Genomic DNA, 25,013 nt, shown 5'->3' with positions numbered 1-25,013 from the left:
AGGAATAAATTATAGGATGCTAATTAGATTAAGAGGAATTGATGTGAACTCTCTCAAAAGTAAGACTCTTTATCGACTCTCTATGGACTCTTTTCTTTATCGACTCTCTATGGACTCTTTTTCACTTCTTATTTTTCTTTCATCTTGTCTCATAGTTATGGTACGGGAATTGACATTAAATTGTGAGGTTACAGAGAGTTCATAAAGAATTCTATTTTTGAGAGAGCCTCCTTAACATTTCTTATAGATTAATTATTTGAATAAAGATCAGAAGATCTGCATTTGTCGATTAGTGTCGATTAATTTTATATGCGGGATATACTGGTTTTGTTTTGAGCTACTTCTATTATTTTTTTTCCTACTTAATTTGACTTCGATAAAGGTTAACAAGGAATGATGGGGATTTACTTTGTATGATTAAGCTTTGTTTAAAGTATTGTATTACGATTGAGTAAAGCTTGAAACACAATCATCTTCCCTCATTATATTATTCATTTGGATCCAGGCTATGGCTAATACTTACACCCAACAGCTTTTTGGTTGATTGCTTACGCGATTGTCGACGATATTTATTGGAACTCTGAAAGGCTTAAAAGTAGTTTAAATAGGACATAGTATTTTAGAAGTGATCTTGCCGAAGAGCTGAAATTTTGAAATGATCTTTAGAATTTTGAAATTGATATTGCCGAAGGGCATAAAATTTTGAAACTAATTTTGTAGAAGTGCATAAATTAATTTTTATGGATCTTAAATACGTTTGAAGTTTTTATAGATGGGTTTAATTTGTAGATTTGGCTAGATTTGTTAGGGTTTAAACTTCTATCTCTGGTTGAAATGATTTAAAACTAGTGAAATTCTATAAAATGTATATTCTATTTTTATCCCTATAAGTAAAGCTCCCTTTAAAATATTAACAAACTTAGATATTTATAGAATAATATAGATAGATTTATTTAAAGGGAACTGTTATTAGCACTCCAAAAATCTTATTATACACTCCTCACAAGTGTATTTTTCTTTCTAATTATAGAAATTTTTGAGTGCCAAATGAGATTTTAAAGTGCTAATAACAATTCTCTATTTAAATACCAATCAGTCTTAACTCTTCGTATTGTATTATCTATATTGTCAAAAAAGTGGGACATGAATAAACTCTCTGTTATCTTATATTTTTCACAAAATATTTTATAAATAATGGTACGGGACTTAACCCTAAATTATAAAGTTGCAGAAAATTCATAAAAAATTCCGCTTTAAGAATCTTAGTATTTCGCGTATGTGAATATCACACAAATTGTTAGCATCCAAATAAAACAATTAGTTGGTTAACTAGCTAGAAACAAAAACATATGTTTTAGTTACTCAGACTCAGAGGCAGCAGTGGGAACCAATACGCACAGTTGCGTGGTTCAAGAACTACAAGTAAAGCTTTCGTCAGCTGTCCCTCTCCTTTCTTTGCCAATTTGGAAGTCTCTTTTTCTCCAAATTCTATAAGAATGTCACATAAAATAATGGAAAACAAACAAACAATCAAAGAAAACGAGCCAAATGTTTACCCAATTAAGAAAAGGTTAAAATAAAAGAATATAAAGTAAAAGATAAAACAACAGAATTAAATTAAAGGGGTAATTTTTTCAGTCTTAGAGGAAACGAGAACGTACATATTGTCATATTCTGTATAGTCGTCTTCCATGATGGTACAATGGAGACCGAAGAGTTCAAATCATAAGAATACTTGCTTTATGCATGCCTTTTCAACTGCGCGTGCTGAGTGCCTCAGATCTAGACTTAATAAATGAATCGTGTTTATTTTGTTTATGTCATTTTCGTATTATATTCGTTATTTTAATAAATTATGTCGTATCAACGAATTCTTTATAGTTAATCTGATAACGATACGATTTGTTAACATGTCGTCGTATCGTTTCGTGTCGAATTGATGAGTCGTTAAAGAAATTGTCATGCCTAATGTATAGACATGACAAACGAGTCGTATTCATGTCGTTTATGTGTCATATCCGTTATTTTAACATGTTCTTAACATGTGATTCGATAACAATTAGAAATTGTTAATGAATTCTTAATCATTGACTTGTCAATGGTTAACTCAAAACTTGTTATATCCATGTCCTTTTATATCAAATTAATGATCGTCCAAGAAATTGACAGACTTGCTTAGACCCACAACTGTCTTATTTTCTTCAACATGTATCTACGTGTTACACTACAAAAGAAGCATCCTTGGAATCTCAAAGTATATAATGAATAATCAGAGCCAGTTTATCCGTAACCCTAATGCGAAGCTGTCTAATTATCCACCCCTCAAAGAAAGATGAGGAATTTGAAAGGGAGTCTTATGGTGTTCTTATTCTTTCCATGCATTTCTTATCTTGTAGTTTTACCTTTAGACCCTTTAAAATGTTAAAATAACACACAACCGAACCCTAGAAGTAAAAAATACCAGGTCAGGGTAGGTGGGGCCATGGGAACGGTGAGGGTGGCCACGTGGGGCCCACTATAAGAGAATGTAAGAAGTGCTATGGTGGGGTCCAGAACCACTTTGTCTCCTTCATACCCTTCACTTGTCGTCTTGTCTAGTTGAGAGTAGTGGACTTTGCAGGTTTGTCGTTGCAATATGAACAAAATAAAGAGGAAATTACACTTTACATCATGTAGTTTGTGATCAATTACCTTTTGGTCCTTATTGCTTAAAAATTGAACAAAATATGTCTGATGCTGTTGTTGTTGTTGTTTTTTTTTTTAACAAACAATATTATCCACACTAAGGGGGAGAGGTGAACTAGTTTCACAATGGACTGACAATAATGTGGTTCAAATTTGTCTTTAGTGAAAATCGAACTTAAGACCTTTCACTCACAAATAAAAAGAAATACCACTAAGTGACAATGTTGTTAGGTAAACTCTTATATTAATTGTTATTCTTAGCACTTTGGGAGCCCAACGTTTGCTTTTACTAACGTCATATCGATGTCACGTAGATTCACATATTAATGTTATATATAATATGAGTAGTAAATATAACCTCCTACATATTGAAGAGATATAAAAAATGGCTAACACAAAACGTCTCAAATAAGTGCAGAAAAAAATAAGGAAAAATAATGAAAATGGCTTGAAAACTTTGAGTTTTAATGATAAAGATAAAATAAAGGGTAAAGTGAATAGTACCAGATTTGACTTTTTAGTGTAAAAATGTGGTTTTTCGTTAAAGTGAACAGTACCGTGAGCTTTTCGTTAAAACTCCCAAAAAAATATAGTAGTTAACTTGATACGGACCGATGATGTAACACTTTGTAATTTTACACATTCTTTGTCTTCTTGACAAGAAACTTGTAACTCAAGTGGTTAAAAAGTAAAACATTTATTCTTGCAGTCAATATCTTATATTTGATTCACCCTTTAATGCTATCGTTTGTAGAAAACAAAATGTCTTTTTGCCAGATTTTTGAAATGACATAGACTAATCTACATGGTGCAAAATGCAACTATAATAAAATTAGAAATACAAAATAAATAAAAAAGAGGGTAAATATGAGAAAGGAACGTATGAAGTGCATGCGTTATTAGGGTAGAGGGAGGGTACGAGGCGTGACGGAGGTGACCCTACCACCACAGTAGGGCTCGGCATGGTACAAGAGACATGTGGCATGAAGAGGCATGATGGGCGAGAAGGCTCCTTTTGCCCCCTCCCACGCCAACGCGTGATTTCATCTCAATTCCTATAACGGTTGCTCCTCCTGCTCCGCCCACTTTTCTTTTTCTCCGACGCTTCTCTCCCTTTTCCCCTTCCTTCTCCCTCCCTCTGCTTTTTCCATTTTTTAATTTCTTCTTTTTGTTTTGTTTTTTTTAATGGAATTTGATGGATGATGATAATATGCATTTCCATGACGAAAAAGGCAGAGTCGAAATCCGTATATTCGAGAAAGTGATGAACAGTTACAGTCAGCAGGTGACTTCAGAATTATTTGTCAATATTTGCATGTTCAACGTGACTGTTCCATCTTGTATTTTCGATAAATCGAATTCTAGCAGTCGTGCTCGTACAATCGTACATACTTAAAACGAGTTTCGAAAATAACAAGCTACCGAACGTTGTTATCTTGCTGTTTCTGCTGGTTGTTAGTTTTAAGGCCTACCTGCTGGTTGTTAGTTTTAAGGCCTACCGGAGCAGAAAACTGACCTGTCCCGGAGGTATATGATATTCCATGCTTTTACGTCACTCATCTCACATGGGAATATACTGCCGTGACAGGTAAATCTTTCTTCGATCTACCCACGAGACGCTCCACGGATTAAATTGCCACAGTAACTAGGGCAAAACAACAATGAAAAACTGAGATTTCGCGTAATACCAGCAGTTGCTACTAAATAAAAAATTCTAACGAAAAAACCTTTGTTCTTACTTGATGCATGTTGCTTTCATGTTATTGTATTATGTGGCTAGACACACTCGAGAGAGTTATTATTGTCACGTGGTTAGCTTTGAATAGCCCCTATTGATATTTGTCCTGAATCTTACTGTATATATACTTATACCTGCATGGATGAATATAGCACTACTGTTGCTTGTGTACCTCTCCCTGAAGATCCGTATGATACTATTTGGTCACCAATTATCTCCCTTTGTCTACCAATTGATAGGATCCACCACTATGTAACATACAATGACACTTTTGGTTGTTAGATCCATATAGTCTAGAAACAATTAACGGCTCAAAGTTTCGTTAGATAAAATATATCGAAACATATACTAAAATCTACGCTAAAGTCTAAACAGACACAAATTTGATGTCTCTAATCTCCCTTGTTTTAAATTGTGTTATTAAAGATTAATTTGAATTTTCAAACAACTAAGCTCCAAGTCAACGGAAAAACTGAGCCACTAACCTCTGTGCACATGCCAAAGGCCCCAAATGTACATGAAAGTTCGTTTCTGCCCTAAAACTCTGTACGCATCAGGCGTTTACAATACAAACCAGCATGGCTCAAACCAAAGCAGATATAGAAACCCCAATGATACTTGGTTTATTGGACCGTGTTCTCAACAAAATGAAAATAGAATAAGATTAAGCGAGAGTAAAAGAAGGACCCCACTTCATTCTTCTGCAGAAACCAACACTGGGCGAGTTGGAGTCCCAGTCACTGTTCAACTGTTCACACTCAGTGACTGCAAGTCGCCTCCCTCCTCTCGCATTTCGTCCTTTTCTTGCCCTTTCGTAATTAAATTTGTGAACGACCTTTTCCCCTTTTAGTGTATCCTCTTTGTGTGGGTTTTTCTTCACATAATATCATGCACTTTGTAATTAGTGGAGAACAGAATTATTAGGGTTTGAAGGAGAGTGACATGATCAGCATGTGAGAAGATCTCCATCCTCTTAAGTCAAGATTTGGAGCTAAAAGCTAATATATCTCAACGTACAGTGAGCACTAGAACCACCACACCACCTGCCGATCATATATAAATACAATTTTGCCCTCCCCCCATTAAGACGTGGACATGCAAATGCAATACAACTCTGTTGATTAGAAGGAAGCCCTTAATCGACTTTTGAGTACATAAGTTAAGTTCGTCTTCCTAATTATTTTCCCCTTCTTAATTAAAACTTTATCATATATTCCTTGTCTTTTATGTTTTGAAGATGAGGTCTTGACCTTTTCCTAAATTCTTAGAAACGAGACACACACACACACACATATATATATATATGCCCCCATACCAATGTATATCGTTAATTTGCTTGTGAATCATACCCAAAAGTGGTTCACCTTTCAGGAGGGAAAAGAATAGGACTAATTAACAACTGCTTCAAACCCATTACCCTTAGTTAATTATCTTTCTCTCCATGTTGGTGTCTAATTAAGTGACGTTTTGTGATGGTTAATTTGACACATGCATGGCCCTTTTGGGCGTGCTAATGGAGTTCACCTTAGTGCTAAATAGCAAGACATATGCATGGCTTTCTGATCTCCATTAGTGCTAAGGTGACATGTGACGTATCACCTCGTGTTCCGACTATTTTGAAAAATCTCTCGTTAAATAAGATATTTTTCTTCAATTTACTATGCACCGGTTTCAAACTCTTTCACTTCCTTTTAGTCTAGTTAAGAAATTAGAATAATAATATTGCTTGTAGTAAAAATATAAGTAACTTGTCTGCTTATGATACTGTTTTGAAATTAATGTTTACTAGTGACAAAATGCTAATTTTTTAATTCTATGAAGATTAAGGAATTGGTAAAAATAGAGGTCAATTGACTTGGATCACAATGCAAGTTATATAATTAAGAAAGGGGGAAAAGGGTTAATTAGTTGTAAGCTGGACAAAATCTTGTCGTTTAGCTTTATGGGAGATTAATTTATAAAGTTAAGATAATTAATATGGATCCATGTGATCGATTAGCTTTTGTAATAATCACCCATTTGAAAACCTTTAAATATATATATATGTGTGAATCTTTGTGGTCTAAGTGAATTTCAACAACATTACAAAAAAAGGGTCCCATATTATCATTGCATTTACATGCCATGCTCTATCATTTGGTGTTTCTGTTTAGAAGGGAAAAAAACAAAAACAAAAGATGCTGTATAGATTAAGATAGGTTAAGACTTGAGAGCACCGCCAGTTATTTCGAGAGTATGTGTAGAGATAGACAAGCAAAATGATTTATAAGACCTTCTAAAGCAAAGGGATAGAAAAGGTAGGGGAAATTGCTAACTGTGAGGGACGGTTTTGGGAAGCTGCCCAAATTACATATCATTGGATGTGCGTTCATGGTTATCCGCTTCATTTTCATACATCAAACAAGTTTTCTTGAAGGAGGTATTTTTATGTTGAATCCAACTTAAGCTTAACAAGAACCACCACGGGGTGACCCAGTGGTTGATAAAGAATTTTAGGTTTGTATTCCATACAACATGTTTTGGGTTTGATTCATAATGTTGATGAATCACACGATGATGTCAAGGGGGATCCTGGTGTTATCTCAATGCTAACAGTTTTTCAAGTTTCCACCGTAATCCCCTCATACCCATCTTGTGTGAAATAGTTAGGAAAAACATTAGAAAAAGAGTTGAGCTTGATAACATTTTCTGTGTATTGTTACAGATTTTAGATTATTCACGGGCAAAATTACGTTTGGTGATCATAGAGTGTTTCTTATCCTCCCCACGCCTACCTTCTCTTTAAAATGCATTGTTTCATACTTATGCTTTCCTGCCTTTCGAAGCACATCAAAGACTAAATGCTATGAAAACTGTGGAGGAAATTCAACCTCCCAAGGAAAACCCCAAAAACCACCATCATTTCCTTTTGGAAGATGAACTTCACTTTATACTCATATGTGTTTGTTGGATACTTGTCTAAAACCCTAGTCTGCATCTTAATCATAAGTTTCATCTTTCTCTTTTGCACCACTTTTCTGGCCAAGCTTTCAAAGCTTATAATTACCATTGTTGGTCATTTCTGGAGACATTGGAGGACAACCAACGTGCCCGTGGGAGTCCAATGAATCATCACAATTTCTTCTTTAATTCTTCTCGCTAAGGCTCCATCCTCATCAACCTAGCTTGCTTGCTACTGGCTATCTGCTCAATTTTCATCCCAAGACTTTTTTTTTTTGACAAATCCCAAGACTTTCACCTAACCCTTTTCCTAAACTTACATGCAAAATTTTCCTCCGCATGCATCTCACTAATTAGCGTCCAAAAAAAGCATTTAAGTCGTTAGGTTTAATTATGATTAAACGCGTAAGGGTAAAACTTTTTGCTCATTTGAGTTGAAAGTTAAAACGTTCACTTCTCTTAATTATAATCGTATTTCTACAATATTTTCACACTAATTAAACAAATCCCTATTAGCAAAGAATTCATAATTGATATTTGTTTTCTTGTTAAGTTTGGTCAACAGAAAATGTTTTGGTTTTTGACATTTTGTGTGGCAAATGTTGGTGGAGATGAAGAAAATGATTGCCTAGCGGATGGGGATACAGCGTCACTTCACTTGCGATTTTACGATTTCACATCCTTTCTCCACACAAAATTGCTACTTTTACCATATTTATAAGAGTTCGAATCTTCTGCACTCATTTTGTGTGTGACCTCTATTATTGATTGACACATGTTACTTTTATGACAACAAAGTTAAGTAAAGTTAAGTTTCTTAATACGTGTCAATTAATGATAGAGGACATACAAAATGGTTGCTGAAAATTTGATCTCCATTTATACCATCTCTTTAATAAAGATGAGATTTATGTGTGTTGGTGACTCTATCTCAATTATAGAGATGAACAGATTCATCCATTCCGAGCCCAAACCATTTGGTATCTACACAAATGGCTAAAAAATACTTCTTAACAATGTCTTAACATGTTGGGTCAATCACAAAAGCTATTAGCATTTTCTTGTCAGATTTTTTTTTTGGTTGCGATGGGAGCTAGCCTAAGCACAAATAAAAGGAACTTATAGAAGGGGCAAAAACCAACTTATTTAAGCATTCGTAGGATAAATAGTTCAGAGCTAGTTTACCAATAGCAAAACTCGACAGGTTCTCTTTCAATGCCTAAAACCGAATATAAACTAGAAAAGTCAGTACAATCAACGATAGCGTGGAAGAGATCCGGTGTTGTTCTTCTTCCAATTTGCCCTCCTCGATGGCCGTGCGTTGTGGTGCAAGTGTCCCTTGCCATTCAAGCCTCTGCACTTCTTTCCAGCAGAAGTGAGTCCGCGAAGCTCCCTGTGCTTGTGAACCGGATTGCAGATCCAACTTATCCTTGGGTTGTGGGCAACATCAACCAAGATTACCTCATAATATTTGTATGTTGAATCCTACAAGGAAAACGGTAAAAGGGGTAATTTTTCGATTTATACCAGCTGTCACGTTATGTTACGATTTAACTCATAATCTAACAAGTATAGTTGTTTTGTTTGTTTTTATTAATGTACTTTGAAGTGTGACATATCAACTATGTTGTTTAATCATGTCTTAATAAGTAAATTAGTAACACTACGTGACAATATTCTGAATATAAGTAAAAGATACTATAATATCAAACATTTGGAATGTACAAGCATCGGTTGCCTGTTCCGTTCAGTTAGGGACTGATCAATGTCACCCGTCACATATATCACAACAAAACAACATGATTTTGTCAACGAGAAGAGGAACACTTTGTGCAAACCCTAATCAGCATGTTGTGAATACCTCATTAACCTAGTAAGAGTTGAGAACTGTGAGGACGCCTAGTTTCCTGCCAGCGCACTCCTCTGCAACAGCGCTTGCTCCGTTGTAATTCCAATTGAGTGACGAACTGGTTTGTGGGTTTACCATACACAATATAGCAACTGGTCGCTTATGTCCACCGCGACTCACACGTACACAGTAAACAACATAGGCCTGCACAGAGGTAAACTTTAGTCACAAAATCTGAAAAGCACAGCAGGTAGAATTCCAACCCAGTCGTGGGGGATAAAGAATACCATTATCTTCCACCCTTAGCATGCAAGATAGTAGACCATCTATGCTATTTCTTGATTTTTCGTATAACTGTGTCAGTATGACAGAGGAAGAATACTCTAGCGGCCGAATGAATCGACGTGCTTAACCATTTACAACTAAAACTCCAAATACTCAAAAATACCAAACCAAATGGTTGAAACCGGGCCGTGTTTCCTACGCACTGAAAAAATCAAGTATCCAACCACCAGAATCAGTCTATACGTCGAGTTACCATTGTCACTGAATAAACCATAATTGAAAAACCATTGAAAAGATATACAACATGTATGTTTAACATCACTGCAAAGCAATTGAAAGCAAGACAAAATGAAGCATTTCATATGTACAATCTCAGAGATGAAGAATTTCATTACCTGCTCGGCCTGTAGCCCGATTGGCGAGCCTTATCAGGGCGCGGGGGATGAGTGATCTGCACAATAGAAGGATGCTGGCGGTAGAACGTACCGCTGCGAGAACCGCATAACTCGGACCGCTTCCTCCTCCATAGAATACGAGCAAAATAGTATCTTCAAATCTTAAGTTTCACTTTCAGGGGTTGGAGAGAAATGCAATGGAAATCACAACATTCAAATATTTTCTTAACTTTGCCAAGTTTTTCTCATCAGCCAAAACCATATCATTAAGTAGTCAAATACAACCTTAGAAAATGGAGAAACCGAGAAAAAGAGACTCGTTCAGATTGAAGAAATCCTCAGTACTCAATGTCAAATTGGACCAATCTCCTCCTTTCCTCTCCCGTTTTTTCTACTAAAACCTGGGAGTTTATATAGGTTTCGGAAATAGCGAGGGTTTTCACTAATGTTTCCATTCCCAAATTGGGCCTCCCTAGTGGTGATTTTTAGCCCAAACTTGTGCAAAATTTTCTCGGTTCTAATTGTCTGGGCCAAGAGTTCTCACAACATTTTTTTTTGAAGAAATAATAATATCTATGTTAAGGAGATATGACAATGAGTTAAACCTCATACTAGGCTAACCATAATAATGTGGTTTAAATTAGCCTTTGGTTAGAATTGAACGTAAAATCTCTCACTTATAAGTGAAAAGGAATACCGCTAGACTAATCATAATAATGTGATTCAAATTCGCCTTTGGTGAGAATCGAATGTAAGATTTCTTATTTATAAGTGAAGATAAATACAGCTAGACCGTAGTAGTACTAAGTGGCTTCACAGCAAAATTTTAAAACAAAGGAAGAAAATATCTATTTTTGGATGCATTCATAGTAAAATGTGTATATGGCCAAAATGTGTTTATATTCCCCTTTGTTTTCACACAGTCTACTTTCGTTCGCGTGTGTATATATATAGATATATTTTGAAAAAAAGGGGAGTGTTATATTAATTTACATTAGTGGAGGGCAGTGGCAGATTCAGGATTTTAATATTGAGTGGTACGCTAGACGTTAGTTGGGTGGCAGGCTGAAGCTAGCGTCTATACACCTAGACAGGGTTAGGTGGACTAGACGGATTTAAGTAAATTCATTATATATGATATAAATAAGTGTCTATTTACTCTAAAAAATTGTATTGAGAATTTGTGTTTATTATTTAACATATAACACATAAAAATATTAGAATTTTTGTTTTAGTATTTTAGTGAATTTGATGTTATGATATGAAAGTTCCAGTTATGAGTTCGCAGTGCTTACAAAATATTTTTGAAAGACTGTTTGAATTTATAGTGAATTTAAAAATAAATAAATAAAAGGTGTCAAACATATATGGTATAAAAATATTGGTTGAGTAATACACCCCTTCTTTATTAAATAAAATATGAAGTTGCACAACCTAATTTGACAACAATTAAAATAATAGGAGAGGGGGGGGGGTGTTGGTCACGTTGGAAATTGAGAGAGTTTTTCTTCCAAGAATAAAAGAGCCATGATGGTTTTCTTTGTGTTCATCTTTGTCTGAAATAGATCTTTCTTCTTGGTTCAAAGCTTATGTTGAACAACCATGATGATCTTCTCTCTTCACCACTTGCACAGACCGTTGGATGGTTCTCAGAGGTCCTCATAGGTGCTTCTTTAGGCTTCCGATGGTCCCGGAACTACGAGGGTCAATGAATAAATCTGGCCCTGAAAGTGGGAAATGAGAGAGAAAAAGAGAGGATTTAAACCCAAAAAATTGAACAGAAATATCTTAACTACCAAAAAAATTCATCACTTGCTTGCTTTAATATGTTTAGAGGACAATCCACTGTATTTCGTTCATATGTTTCTAATAATGTATCTTTGTTGTGGTATAATGAATATAGTTAAAGGAAAACTAATGAAAATGACTTGAAAATTTTGAGTTTTAACGATAAGGACAAAATAAAGGGTAAAGTGAATGATACCAGGATTGACTTTTTAGTATAAAAATATGATTTTTCATTAAAATGAACAATAACGGGAGATTTTTGTTAAAGTTCCCTGTAGTTAATCCCATTTGCTATCGAGAGGTAAATCATTACTCCGATATAATAGGCTTCATATCCTAATCAACCGGCGAAAGTCCACATATGTTATAGAAGTATTTTTATTTAGTTTAACGTAATGTACATAACACAAAATATAAGGAATGATATATATCCAGCAAACGAATAAACAACAGAAAGTTACGGGGGGAAGCCAAGTCACCTCCCACTAACTCCTGGTTTGGTACTGAGGTGATTCTAATAAAAGCTGGTATAAAAAAAGCTCTCTTTTTTGTGTTTGGTAAACATTCAGCTTCAGTTTTTTTTCACAGTTTTGAGTGAAAAAAAGCCAAAAACAAGAAGCTGCAAAACCTAGCTTTGAAAAATCAGTTTTTTTTTCACATCTGTTTTACATAAAAATTTACCAAACACTATAATACTCTGTTTTTTTTTCAAAAGCATTTTTACAAAAAAATTTATCAAACACTATGCTACTTTATTTCACAGCTGCTTATTCTCATAGCATAATAGAAACAGTTTTTTTTCAAAGCACAGCAATACCAAACTAGCTCTAACTATAACGTGGAGTCTTCTTTTTGTACCTAGAAGTTGTGACGCCAATGGAACTCTGAACCATTTTATATTAACCCTATCCATATTCATGACCTCGAGAATATCAACAGAACACGAGTCAGAGACTCAGAGCCGGACAAACTAAGGAATCCACTCAATCCTGGCTCCTCCCAGATTTAGATAACGTAGACAAGGGAGAAGACAGAGATTCATAGTCTGAGAACTAAAAAAGGAGAAGAAAAAAAACCATAAAGAATTTCAATGATGTTTGGTGGAAGAAGCATGGGCGGAGGAGGTGGAGGAGGAAGCGTGTTTAGGACTGTGAGTAGGGCAGCAGTCACCAGAACTGTTGCTGGTGGCCCACCAATTCAAGAACCCCTTTCTTCTTCTTCCAGTTCTCCTGCTACTGCGAATACCACCACCACCACTTCCACTTCTAGGCACACCCAGAAGCCCAGTTCTTCCCACAACCTCTCTCTCTCCTCACCCACCTCACCTTTTGCCTCGTGCAATAATCCTCTGGCTTCCAATTGTGGCACGCCCGGCTGGCCTTCTTCCCCTCGCCTTGATGATTTTGATTGGGTGACTGTGGATAATGGCATCAGCAGTGAGGATGATGAGAGAGTTTCACATGGGTTTCTTGATGATTTTGTTCTTGGACCTGTTCCTTCCAAGGATGAAGTTCACAGTGCTGTCTCTGCCCTTCAACAGTAAGCAGCTCAATACTCTTTTGTCTCTGATAACAAAAACCCTTTGTGTTTTAGATCAGTTGGTCAAGACAATTTTCATGCCCAGTTGTACTTATTTGAATTCTCCTGCGTGTAAATTAGATTAGTTTATCATTTTATCATAAAAATATTTTTTCCACCGGCAGATGTGGGTCGGTTTAGTTGGTGAGGGCAGCTGTGCATGACCTATTGCATTCGAGTTTGAATCTCGCACCCCACAAATTAGATTAGTTTTATCATCTTGTCGAATAAAAACAAAGATTAACGCCTGCCTTGTTGCATATTATACTAATCACGCCTTGTTTGATGAAATTGCGTTTTATGATTGGTAGGGTTATCAGTCCCTTCATCAGGGATAAGTTTGGTTCTGAGTCAGACAGAGCTGTGGATGATCAAATTACAAGTGCTTCTGCTGGGTTTGTGCACCCAGCATCTTCAGCTGGGTTAGAATTAGATTGGATGGAGCCTTCTGCCTGTCTTTCTAATAATTCAAAGATGTTGCAGTCCTATGGTTCTGAAAGAGTTTACGATGCTTTCCATCTCTTGCAGACCGAGTCTTCTGTGCAGGTCCCTTTCTTTGTTGACCATTTTACTTTTACCAGAACAAGTCTTTTTTTTTCATATATTTTTTCTGAATTTTATTTTGAATTTCCGACCATTGACTCTGTTAAAAAAAATTTAATTTGCAAATTATTCCAGAAAGGTGTTCTTTTTTCTTAATTTCTGTATTGCAGAGGATGAAATATAATAGCATCTGCTTTGTATTGTCTAATCTCATATGAACTTTTGATAATTATGTCTTAAGGGTTTTTTGTTGTGCAGAGAATGGTGATCTCATTGTCATCTGATAGAGCAGTTTGGGATGCGGTGATGAACAACGAGGTGGTGCGGGAGCTCCGGGAATCTTTCTATGCAGGTTGGTATGATTTGGATTTGAGCAAGGACTATATTCTATAGACTACAGTTCATTGAATTTATAAGGAAGATACTCTAGCATTGAATCAAGATTTGAGAAATATCGTACTGTATTCACGAGCTTTTTTTGTTCGATGTTGATGCCTCTTTTACGTGTTTTCTTGCTGGGTTTAGTTAGATGAAATTATAAGTTAGAGCAATGTACTAGAAAATCCAAAAGAGAGCAATATACTAAGCAGCTGAAAAGTATGTAATAGTTGCTAGTGAAATACCTTGTCAATGCTCGAAGGTTGAAGGAATGTGCTCGTGACTAATGCTAGTTTCGATGTGATTTTTTCATCATATACGCAGATGAAGACAATAAATCCGAGAGTCCAGATGAGAATTCTGATGATAACGATAAAGCAACAAACATTGTCAAGTGGATCTTTCAAAATACCATGGCAAAAGTCATGGAAGCAGTCGAGAAAATTACAAAGATCATCGGCGACTTATTTCAACCTCCAAGCAGGGAAAACGCGAAAGCAGAACCCAGCAATCGCTTTGAGGACAGGCTGAAAAAATCGTTCATGCTCTCCGTTGTGGTCCTGTTGATTGTGGTGGTTACTCGAACCCACAAGGCCTGACCCTAATCCGACGACATCACCAGCATATCTCCATTGGATGACCTGCAGATGAAGTTTTCCACCCCATTGTTAGGCATTCTGTGTTTCAAACTACGTTTTGTTATGAACTTCCAGTGCTTGGTACATTGGAGTTAGCAGGTTGCCTGCAATGTGGGGATTTATGGATATTAGGTATGTTTTTTTGTAATATTATCAGTTCACCTTTTTTTCAGAGATCTTAAATTTTTGCATTGCCACCTGAATCTTTTGGTAACAATTGCAACCGAAACGGTAATTACCGAATAGTTGAGGTTAATTTTCTTTTTATGGGATGCACTTGAAAGGCCAAGTACGTCTGATCACTATTTATTCGAGTTCGAATTCCCTACAGGTAGATTTATCCGAGTTCGAGTTCCCTACCCGTAGATTTAAGTAGATTAAAATATAGCTTTGTTAGAGGGCGAGCCTTGACACAAAACAAAAGGTTGTTCTTTTGTGATCAAAAGGTTATAAGTTCAAGTTGTGGAAACAACCTCTGATAAACCTGCGTACAATAGACGTTCTCCCCTGACCCTTGCGAAGTGGAAAACGTTATTGAGTTGGGGTCGCGTTTTAGAATATAGTGATCTACACTATACCTTTCCATGCAAACAATAAAACTGTTTAACCACATGGACTCAGTAAAAAGAAAAAAAAGTTATCCTGAAAGAGATGGATTCACCTGAAAAAACTTCAAATATTAACTGTTTAACCACATGGAGTCGGCAAAACTGTTTAACCAGATGAATTTTTCTGTCTGACCTACTAATTTTCACCTACAACCGCTTACATTTCAATACACTTAGCACCTTCAGGCTTCAGTAATTCTAGCAACATATTTACTCCTCAAGATTTTCCTCTACATATCTACCATTTCCAGCTTTCTCATGTGCATAATTCCCCCATTACACCTCAAAATGCACATAATTTTTGTAACATCCCTGCATTCAATTCCTGTTAATCACATTTAGGAGGGAATCCACATCAGGAATTACAACAGCTCGCTGGCGTAGCTCTCCGAGAACGGTGCATTTCTTCTCTACAGTGTTGGCTACCGCAACATCTTGATCAAACTTGCTATCTGAACCAGGTGCAACCTGCGTATCGTAAGCACAAAAATGAACATTATGTTCTCATTCATAGTACTTGAATCTAGCTCGTATTTGTGGGCGGTGAAATCTAATGAAAAACTATTCTGTGCCGGGCAGATGACACGAAATCATCATTCTTTGGATTGTGAAACAGTAAGAGCAAGTGGTAAGTAAACTGAACGTTATTGAACTTGATCACGGAATGGCTGTGACTTTCCGTTGAATCGTGCTTTTCTTTCAGTTTAAGGAAAGTTAATGGCTGTGACTTACATCATAGAAGGTATCTCCTAGCCTCAGCTTGACTTTTCCGCTCTTGGAAACTAGCATTTTACCCATATATCCGGCAGGCAACTCTTCCAAACTGCATCCCTTCTCTGGAGCACCTGTGCTCTCCAGTGATGTTGAGCTTCCAACTTTCTCTTTGCCCTTTGCAGTAGCTGCTGGCTTCGATGTCGATGGCAAAATGGAAGGAAGTTGAATGAATAACAACTTCGCTTGCTCTTTTTCCTCCTGTCAAGCAAGTTTAGTAACATCCAATCAAATATATCACTCTGTTTAGTGTTTAACATAGTTGCATCAGAAATAAGTTACTAATCCAATACGCACCAGCAGCCCGAGTTCTGAAGCAGGGTTTATAGTGTTCTCATCATACTCTTTTTCAGCATCCTCCCCAAATTCATTCTCATTAAGGATTTCTAAAAGCAAAACAAGAGATCTAGGAATTACAAGATGGCTATAAACTAAAAGTGCCATTAACAGCATAAGGAAAACCGAAATGGTTTTCAGCTTTCAAAAAGAATACCTGGGTCTCCAGAGTTGGGTTGCCTGAGAGGGAGAGTAGTAGGATAGTATGTGTTCTCATAATCCTGCAGAGGCACCAGAGAATCGTCTGTGAGAGAGCAATACAAATCACCAGAGAATCATTTGTGACAGAGCAATACAGAGAGAGAATGACGTAGAGACACATATGGTGCATGTTCTTACCCAACATTCTGTATTCTTGACACCCTGAAGTGGTTCTGCTTCTGGATCGATAGCATCTTCCATGGTTACATCTGTTTCAGCTTCAGTAGAGGCTGAACGAAGAGTTGAGAGGTTTTGCTCATCATCATCAGAGTCTTTGAGAACTACCCTGCCGCTTTTACCATCATTGCCGTCCTTTGCAGCTCCAAATGTTCTGATAGAAGTTGAGGACGCACCTGCTCCTCCAGGACCAAATGCAACTTGCAGTGAAGCTGCAGATTGAACAGCAAACATGAACGGAAAGCGAATCCAGGATAATCTAAGGGAAGCAACTATTGTACTCAACACATTTTCGGATCAGTAACATTATAACCAATCTCATAGTCATAAGAAACCATGTCAAATCTAAAGACGGCATGTGATAGCCAAGTTAATAATATGCAAGCAAAGTTAATGAGAAATTACATTTCTTTTCGACTCCCCGTCTTCTCTCCTGTAAATTCAAGAACAAGAATCAACCATTTGTTCAGCTAATCTTATATAATTGAAAGAAATCAAGAGTTATCAAATATCACATTCTATCCAACACATTGTCAAACCAAAGTAGACATCATAGGAAAGCAAGAATAATTCCAGGTTATTGACTTCAGAACCACATTCCAGCTGCACATATTGGCAAAACATATGATGTGAATTATGTTTCCGTTTTTAAACTAGTCTATATACGTGCACGGTGACTCAAACTTGAGAGTGAGAAGGATTCGAACTTAAATGCAAAAAGGACGGGCACACTTTATTCGACAATGACCCAACCCACATGTTCAAACCATCTCCTTTTTCCGCCAAATCCAAAAGTAAATTTTTTTTTTCCCGTATCTTTTATATATCGAAAATTAAAGTCTAAACCCTAAACCCCAAAAAAGGAAATTACCACATTATGATTGTCTAATTTAATACCATACGGTCCGTACCAAACACACCCTATGACCAAATCGTACGCTTCACCCCAACCAGCCTTATTCAACTTTTCAAAAAAGCCAAAAGCCGCTTAATCTCTTTATTTTTTTTTTCTTTTAAAGAAAGCCAAGAATTAAAAGAAATAACAAATGAATAAATAAATCACATACAAAAACAAAGAAAAAATTAAAAATTAAAATACGGACAGCAATAAAGAAAGAAAAGAAGTTGAAAGCTGAGAGAGCGAGCTTACATTGTGCTGACTCGGCAGAGTCTGGACCTGGCGAGTTTCTTGACCACCATCGCCGCCGTCACCGACGTCGCTGCAGCGATTCGCAACTCAAAAATGTCAAATGAAAAACTAATAATGCTATGAATTTTGACGAAAAATGAAATTAAATGGAAATTGGAAGGTGAAATTATGAGAGTTACGGAGTGGGGGCAGTTGATCCAAGCTTCTTGCGTGGCTGGACTCTGGGAATGAACTGGAAAGAACAAGAATTTCAGATCTGAGATGGAGTTCTGGTGAAGTTGAACAAGAATTTTGATGAGAGACAGAGAGAGAGAGAGAGAAAAAGCGGGAAGTTACCCTTCTGCGACGGTGAGAGGGATCGTCGTTGTCCATGGCTTTCTCGACGGAGAAGAAGGACGAAAAATGAAAATTGGGGAAAAAAGATAAAGAGGGCGGGAATCGAACTGAGGTCGAGTGCGAGTAGACTTGACGATTGCACAATTATTCTATCCGGCATGGAAACACTCAAATAATTATATATAGAGGTTTGGCTATTCACACACCAGTTTTTGCTTCTCACACACCCTCTAAATTTCCGATTAGCGGATCGACTAATTAAAGAATATCAAAGAATAGAAATTAATAATGGGTGTGTGGATAGCACCACCCAATATAAACGCCACATAATAGAATAATGCTAAATGAAATAACTAAACATAGAATAATTAAACTAAATTACGATTGTTGTATCAATATTACAGACCTTCATAGAGGCTAGAAGAATTCATGACATGCAAGAAGAATTCATGACACGCCATACATTTTGTAGACAATTCGTGAGCGTTGTTATGACATGCATTTTTCTAACACTTTGCCTACTATTTTGGAATATTTTTTTTTAAAAGGATCTAAGAAAGAGTAGACCGGGGCCAAAATTATATTTTTCAGAAATTAGTACAAAACAGGATGGTACTCATATATAAACGTGTTCTTACCCATAAGAACATGTTCAAAAGTAGAGCTGAATTATTTGCAGGCTTTCTTACTGGCAATAACCTATGTAAATTTGCTGCTCAATCAATGAACGTGTTATTACTGGTAAGAACCCTTCATATATAATTGCCTACCATGTTGTAATTTCCAAAAAAAACAATTTAAGGCTTTGGGATCTACTTTTCCTAGATCCTTTTTTGTTACATGCATTTTGCCAACACTGCACCTATTATTTCGAAATAATTTAGAAGCAAGGCTAATGTGAGGGCTAATAGTAATGTTTTAGCATGCCGAGACCCATTTGGCCAAGTCTCCAAATACCAATCCATATTCCCCTCTCCACAAATCACAATAGTTTAGATTATCGCTTTTGTCTCGAGTGTTACTAACCATATAAACCGCTCGTCGTTCTCACATTGATTAAAATTCCAATGGTAAAATGTCATTTAGTTTAGACACAGCTGTACAGTTAACACATAGTGCCCAATCTCATTCATTACCACAACAAGCACTTTCAAGTTTTGGCACATATCAAAGAACCACTTGTTGGAGAGCCTGTGATATTTATTTTTTTTTTTTTTTTTTGTGTGTTAAAGATGGAGATGGAGCATAAGCGATTTTTCTTGTGCACTTGTCAACAAACACATTCTACCATTGCCGTTAGATTGATCTGGGCGGTGGGTTTTTGCTACGACCGGGTAAAAATTGAAAAAAAAAAAAAAAAAAAAAAACCCCCAAGGGCCGTTTTTTCGCCTCTTCCCCTCCCGGTGCGCCAGAACCCCCGCCCCCCGGCAACCACCACCCCATATCTAATCCCCCACCGAACCAACCTCTCCCTCCAAGGCTTCAAAGGGAAGCCTGTACATGCATGGTAAGAGTGAGAAATGGAAGGGCCAATTCAACACAATGAAATAACAGAACGAGGTGTGAAGGAACAAGTGTTAGAAACTGGTTAGCATTGCCGGAAATGTACAGTACCCAGAATCACAATCACAATTGGGACCATTTCTAACAAGTTACACAGGTTCTTTTCCTCCTTCACAATCAAAGCTCAAAAGCGGGGCGACACCTAGGAACGATGATTGAACTTGATAGAAGAATATAAGCATGCTGTATGTACCTAGTGGCTTCATCCATGAGGATCTGGCAAACCTAGTAACACCACCACTTTGAAGCAATTAGATAACGAAATACATTGTAAAAGTAATCCTCACCACCTAGCATATTCAAACTCGCCGAAACGGACCACTTTCTACCTCAGGTCCTCTAACATATCATAGCAACACTCAAGACTTGACAATTTAGGTTATGATCAGGGTTAGTTTTTACTAATAAGATGCCAAAACAAGTGTCAAATTTATGGAAGAAACCATAAGACAGAACCAAAACTCTGGATATTCAAAAGCAAATGATAACCAATACATACATGAACGATTTCTTTTACCTGCCAATGTAAAACTAGAAAAGAACATCAATATCACATTGTTATATGAAAACACAGATAATATGAATGAAACATAACATTATCTTCCACCTACCAAGAATGCCTTGAGTTGCAAGGCATGATTACCTTTTCAATGGAAAGATAATGCATCACTGAAGCAGCTTCAGAAACCACGGCAGGCGGAAAAACTTAGGGTCCTTAAGGTAAAAATTGGATTACAATAGAAACTAGAGAGGGAAAACCGTTAGGCAAAGCAACAAAGCTAGTTATGCAACCCAACCCAACATAACATCACAAAACATTAGTACCAAATAATGGACGTTCAGACAAAATTTCAACAAGGAGAAAATTAGTAGCTAGAATTTGTAAGAGAAAAGTAACCAGAAAAATAACAAAATTACGTCCAACATAAACACCCAAAATAATATGAATCATATTGTTTAAAGATGACTTCTCCAACACGAAACGATCAATGGAAGTTCCAGCCCAAGTCTCTGCAAAGGTCATAACATTACAGCAAGGTTAAAGATGTGAGTCCCAAACTTCAACAAAGTCATGGCAAGAGGTAAGAAATCGGTTCACAAGAGCTCCAAGAAACATCAGTCCTGTCAAAATTTTACATAATGGCAACGGAGAAGGGTCAAGTACTGCAAAAACAAGATATAAATGACTTACGCAGCATAATATAGAAAAATCAGATATCTGTGCCCCTCAACATAAGAATGGAAACTATAAAATGTAATCCTAGCCATGCGACTTTGAAGATCATCCCTGCACAACAAGCTTTTTGGGTAATTAAATTAAACACAAAAAATGCACATTTTTCTTCATTCCATGCAAAGGGTTCGGAAAAGAAGGCTTGCGTTAGCCTCCATCACGCAATAGTATAAACCAGTGCCATAATTCAAGAAAAATAGAACCATATAAAACATTGAACAGAAGCCAGGATAGATATCCAGAACATTCCTGGCGAATCACATACTGACAACGATGGCATGATCATCTGTTTCTGTAAACAACCTTCATATATACAAAAGACCAAGTGAAAGTCCCGGTGTAAAATAAAAAGTGGGAAATTATAAGTAAATTAATAAACAGTACACATCGTTCACCCGCCCCAATAAAAAGTGAGAAACCCAAAGCTCTTTTTCGTCCTACATCACTCACATAAGCAGCAGAAGGAAGCAAGAGACAGCAAGTTAAAATCCTTGTGAGTCTAATGTATAATCACTGTTCTAAAAATCCCCACCTAGCACCTATAAGAGACTTGTTGAATACTTAAATGAACACACATTATAGGCTTGTTCCTATATTTTCATTATGTTCCAATACTTCATAATATATATGTCATTCTACTTTGTGGTTTATGATAAAATTGTATATATTTTAATAAACCGACACTTATTTACATGAAATATAATAGATCTACTTAAATCTGCCTAGACGCTCGCCTAGCCGCCTAGGCGCTAGGCCTCAGCACGCCGCCCAACTAGCGCCTAGCGTCTTTTAGAACCTTGTGTATGATGGTCTCTAGTTGCAGTGCTGAATATTAATTTCTGTATATTGACACAGGTTGATATTTTTGTAAAAATGAAATGCCCTGGACCAAATATCCAAGCAACTCAACAACTCAAAATACCAAAACATAATTTGTATAACCAGAAATGAAGCAAAAATGTGCAGTGCATACCTATCAGCTTGGAGGTATCATTTCATTTCTGACATGAACTTCTCATACTCTGCATCTGCACCGTAAGTTGTCCTTTCCGCAGAAGAAGCATGAGGGGGAACCGGAGCACTCGTGGCCCATGGAACGTTACCAATGTTCTGAGATTGGTCCGCAGTTGATCCAGGTACATGGGCGGGGGGAGGCGGAGGTGGTGGAGCTGCATTGTAGTAAGATGAGTAACCATACGAAGCAGCAGGATAAGTGTGTTGGCCGTTTGGTGGCATTGGTGCTGAGGAGCCACCATACATATTAGATTGTAGGGACTGGTTAGAGACATTGTGTTCGGATTGAACTCCTGGAGGGGGATAATTCTGTTGTGCTTCACTTGAAGTCACCGGTTGAGGTGGTGCCCCAGGTGGAGGAGGGTATCGTGCACCATAAGGAGCCATATGTTGACCCGGCATGGGAGGAGGATACATGGTTGAACCAGGGGGATGTGGAGGAGGTGGAGCATAAGGAGCATAAGGAGGAGGAACAGGGGGTCCCCAAGGAACAGGAGTACCCACGTAGCTAGTAGGTGGTGCATTCCCAAGAGGGCCACCTGCGGTAAACTGCTGGGATGGATAGGCACCAACAGGCTGGGGAACCGGGTATGTGGGCAGTGCCGATGCTGGAGGTCCAGGAGGCGCAGCAGGCTGAGGAGGCTTGCCAGCAACTCTGACAGCAATGGTTCGCTGGTCTAGGCGATAACCATTCATGCTTGCAATTGCATTATTAGCCATTTGAACATCTCCGTACTTCACAAAACCATAACCTTTACTCGCTCCAGTAACTCGGTCCTTGATAACTTTGGCCATCACAATATCACCAAATGGTGAAAACAATCGGATCAAACCATCATCATCAAAAGTAGGCGGCAAGTATCCAATGTACAAGTTTGTCTCGTCATAGTCCTTGACTGGCTTGACTCCAATTGATCCCAAGCCTGGATGTGATGATGCACTAGCACTGCCAGTACTGTTAGCCCAAGGAGGATTGCTTGATGTACTGTTGCCTGGGCCAAGTGCCAATGTAGCGGTCTGCTTAGTTGCAGATTCAGGAACTGTCCCCCCTAACTCAGCCAAGAAGTTCTGATACTCATCATCCATTTTCTTCCCAGTTGTACCCTTCACTGGGCAATCAATGGTTGGATGCCCACCATCACCACATATCTTACAAAGAACATCGCTCTTGAAGGTTGAAGTACGTGATGGACAAGCATACTGCCGGTGCCCCGGCTCCCCACACAACCTACAATACTCCTCATCCCTTATTGTCCCGTTCAATGACGCAAGTTCCCTAAGTTGTTGCCTCTTATGCTCATTCAACACCTCATCGACAGGCTGCAAGAGTTTCTCCACCATTCCAGCCGCGGCATCAAGAGCGTCTTGTGTATCGGCCTCAACCAAAACATGCAAGTCCTCATTCTCGGAAGGGTCAGGTTTCAAATCCCTCTTCTGTTGTGACCTACCCTCTTTCACCGAACCTTTACCCCTAATGACAATTTTTGCACCAGTTTCTTTCTCCATCCTCTTCTGGGTATTACCCCTCGGCCCAATGATAAGTCCGATAAAATTGTATCCGGGATATTCCTTCATCGGTATGTAAAGCTTCTTGTGAAGCTTGGGTGGCCTGTAATCAGCCGGGGGCTTAAATGCTGGGTTCCTCTTAATAATCTGGGCAATAATTTCCTGTCTCTCTTTGTTCAACCTCTCACGGGCACGGAACTCTCTAGTATTAATCCTAATTCCCATGTTATCATATATCGGTTCCGGCGAAGGAGACCTGGCCCCTTCGGGACGATCATCTAAGGGCAACCCCGAAGACAGCATTCGACTAATCTCAAGCAACCTACTATTCAAAGCTTGAATTTCTGGATCAAACTCAATACCTCCCATGAAATCCGGCAGCTGAATCGCCTGCTTCGGCTCCTCATCCGCCCACCGCGACTTCCTCTTCCTCGTGCCACTGCCTGTCTCGCCACCACCACTCTGATTGTCCGACTCGGGCTGAGGATCCCACCGGCTGCGGCGGCGGCGCCTGCTAGTCGTCTCCTCCTCCCCGCCCGAGCCATCCTTTTCGTTGCCGCTAGTGGTATTGGTCAATCCGTTTTCCGACAACAGCGGCTTCATAATAGCAAGCGCCTTGCAGGCGTTAGTCGAATTACCGTTCTCAGCAGCGGTCTTGGGATTCGTGGAGGAGTCTTGAGCATAGGAAGCTAGGGTTTCAGTGGGCGGCGGTTGAGACGGGCCATTAGAATCTGAGGCTAGGGTTTCTGCAGGGGGAGGAGGATTGAAATCGGAATGAGGAGGGTGAGGATCTAGGGATTCGATTGGAGGAGGAAGGTTAGGGTTTGATTGGAGAGCAGCCTCCATGGATTTGAGATTGGAGAAGCTTACAGATGTGTTAAAAGCGAGCGGGACGACGCGCCTCTGACAATTTATAGGAGGATTGGGCCAATTGTAAATGGGTTAAAGTAACAACCAAGGTCCAGCCCATCCCGTTATCCGGTTCTGTCTTCGGACGAGAACTCTCTCGGTCCGTTTTATGATCGGATATAGTTTTGGACATACGTGAAACACACCGTAAGTATTTTTTTTTAATACTACGTAATATTAATGTTATTGAAAATGAATAGTTGAGATTAAAAATAAATAATTTAAATAATTTTATTAAAACCACGTAGTACCCAAGCTGGGCCCCATACATTTTCTACTTCTATAAGACTACACGATATGTTCTAATAATTTGTGAAGCAATGCTATTTACACATACAAAATTTCGATGACACATTTTTTTTAATAGAGGTGTGTTCTCTGTAATCTCAGT

The 25,013-nt window shown here is 38.0% G+C and overlaps 3 protein-coding genes, 1 long non-coding RNA gene and 1 pseudogene across 6 annotated transcripts; 2 read left to right on the top strand and 3 right to left on the bottom strand.

Moving 5' to 3' along the window:
• Window positions 1-8,491: 8,491 nt before the first annotated feature.
• Window positions 8,492-10,154, bottom strand: LOC126614995 (60S ribosomal protein L15-like; annotated as a pseudogene).
• Window positions 10,155-12,572: 2,418 nt separating this feature from the next.
• Window positions 12,573-15,014, top strand: LOC126618926 (uncharacterized). Its single transcript, XM_050287155.1, has 4 exons — window positions 12,573-13,219; window positions 13,570-13,804; window positions 14,060-14,153; window positions 14,504-15,014. Exons 1-4 carry the CDS (start codon window positions 12,771-12,773, stop codon window positions 14,776-14,778), a joined length of 1,053 nt encoding a protein of 350 aa, XP_050143112.1. The 5' UTR covers window positions 12,573-12,770; the 3' UTR covers window positions 14,779-15,014.
• Window positions 15,015-15,454: 440 nt separating this feature from the next.
• LOC126618935 (uncharacterized) lies at window positions 15,455-20,481 on the bottom strand. 2 transcript variants are annotated; one of them, XM_050287165.1, is made up of 9 exons: window positions 18,397-20,481; window positions 18,240-18,292; window positions 18,046-18,130; window positions 17,316-17,346; window positions 16,872-17,122; window positions 16,690-16,753; window positions 16,494-16,582; window positions 16,158-16,397; window positions 15,455-15,893 (listed from the first exon to the last, which is right to left on the bottom strand). In XM_050287165.1, exons 1-9 carry the CDS (start codon window positions 18,430-18,432, stop codon window positions 15,744-15,746), a joined length of 999 nt encoding a protein of 332 aa, XP_050143122.1. In that variant the 5' UTR covers window positions 18,433-20,481; the 3' UTR covers window positions 15,455-15,743. The 2 variants fall into 2 exon arrangements, with proteins under 2 accessions (XP_050143122.1, XP_050143129.1); XM_050287172.1 differs by having other exon boundaries at window positions 17,316-17,343; window positions 18,061-18,130.
• Window positions 15,887-16,253, top strand: LOC126618947 (uncharacterized). The gene is made up of 2 exons (XR_007621917.1): window positions 15,887-16,053; window positions 16,129-16,253. It is a non-coding gene; the product is annotated as an uncharacterized LOC126618947 (long non-coding RNA).
• A 261-nt stretch (window positions 20,482-20,742) lies between the features above and the next one.
• LOC126618918 (splicing factor-like protein 1) lies at window positions 20,743-24,611 on the bottom strand. Of its 2 annotated transcripts, none has more exons than XM_050287143.1 (2): window positions 22,167-24,611; window positions 20,743-21,081 (listed from the first exon to the last, which is right to left on the bottom strand). In XM_050287143.1, exon 1 carries the CDS (start codon window positions 24,557-24,559, stop codon window positions 22,184-22,186), a length of 2,376 nt encoding a protein of 791 aa, XP_050143100.1. In that variant the 5' UTR covers window positions 24,560-24,611; the 3' UTR covers window positions 20,743-21,081; window positions 22,167-22,183. The 2 variants fall into 2 exon arrangements, with proteins under 2 accessions (XP_050143100.1, XP_050143109.1); XM_050287152.1 differs by lacking the exon at window positions 20,743-21,081 and adding an exon at window positions 21,088-21,247.
• Between the last annotated feature and the right edge of the window lie 402 nt (window positions 24,612-25,013).

Source organism: Malus sylvestris, chromosome 1, assembly GCF_916048215.2.
Source record: "Malus sylvestris chromosome 1, drMalSylv7.2, whole genome shotgun sequence".
Lineage (NCBI taxonomy): Eukaryota > Viridiplantae > Streptophyta > Magnoliopsida > Rosales > Rosaceae > Malus > Malus sylvestris.
The sequence above is the reverse complement of the archived record's forward strand: the minus strand, read 5'-3'. Positions and strand labels throughout refer to the sequence as shown.

Excerpts from the sequence above, each read along its gene's own strand:
- LOC126618918 (XM_050287143.1), bottom strand. The coding sequence starts at position 24,559 with ATGGAGGCTGCTCTCCAATCAAACCCTAACCTTCCTCCTCCAATCGAA.
- LOC126618926 (XM_050287155.1), top strand. The coding sequence starts at position 12,771 with ATGATGTTTGGTGGAAGAAGCATGGGCGGAGGAGGTGGAGGAGGAAGC. Across the intron at positions 13,220-13,569 it reads GCTGTCTCTGCCCTTCAACA|GGTTATCAGTCCCTTCATCA; the intron begins GTAAGCAGCTCA and ends TATGATTGGTAG. Across the intron at positions 13,805-14,059 it reads AGACCGAGTCTTCTGTGCAG|AGAATGGTGATCTCATTGTC; the intron begins GTCCCTTTCTTT and ends TTTGTTGTGCAG.
- LOC126618935 (XM_050287165.1), bottom strand. The coding sequence starts at position 18,432 with ATGGACAACGACGATCCCTCTCACCGTCGCAGAAGG. Across the intron at positions 18,293-18,396 it reads CCTCTCACCGTCGCAGAAGG|TTCATTCCCAGAGTCCAGCC; the intron begins GTAACTTCCCGC and ends TGTTCTTTCCAG. Across the intron at positions 16,583-16,689 it reads ACCCAACTCTGGAGACCCAG|AAATCCTTAATGAGAATGAA; the intron begins GTATTCTTTTTG and ends TTTTGCTTTTAG.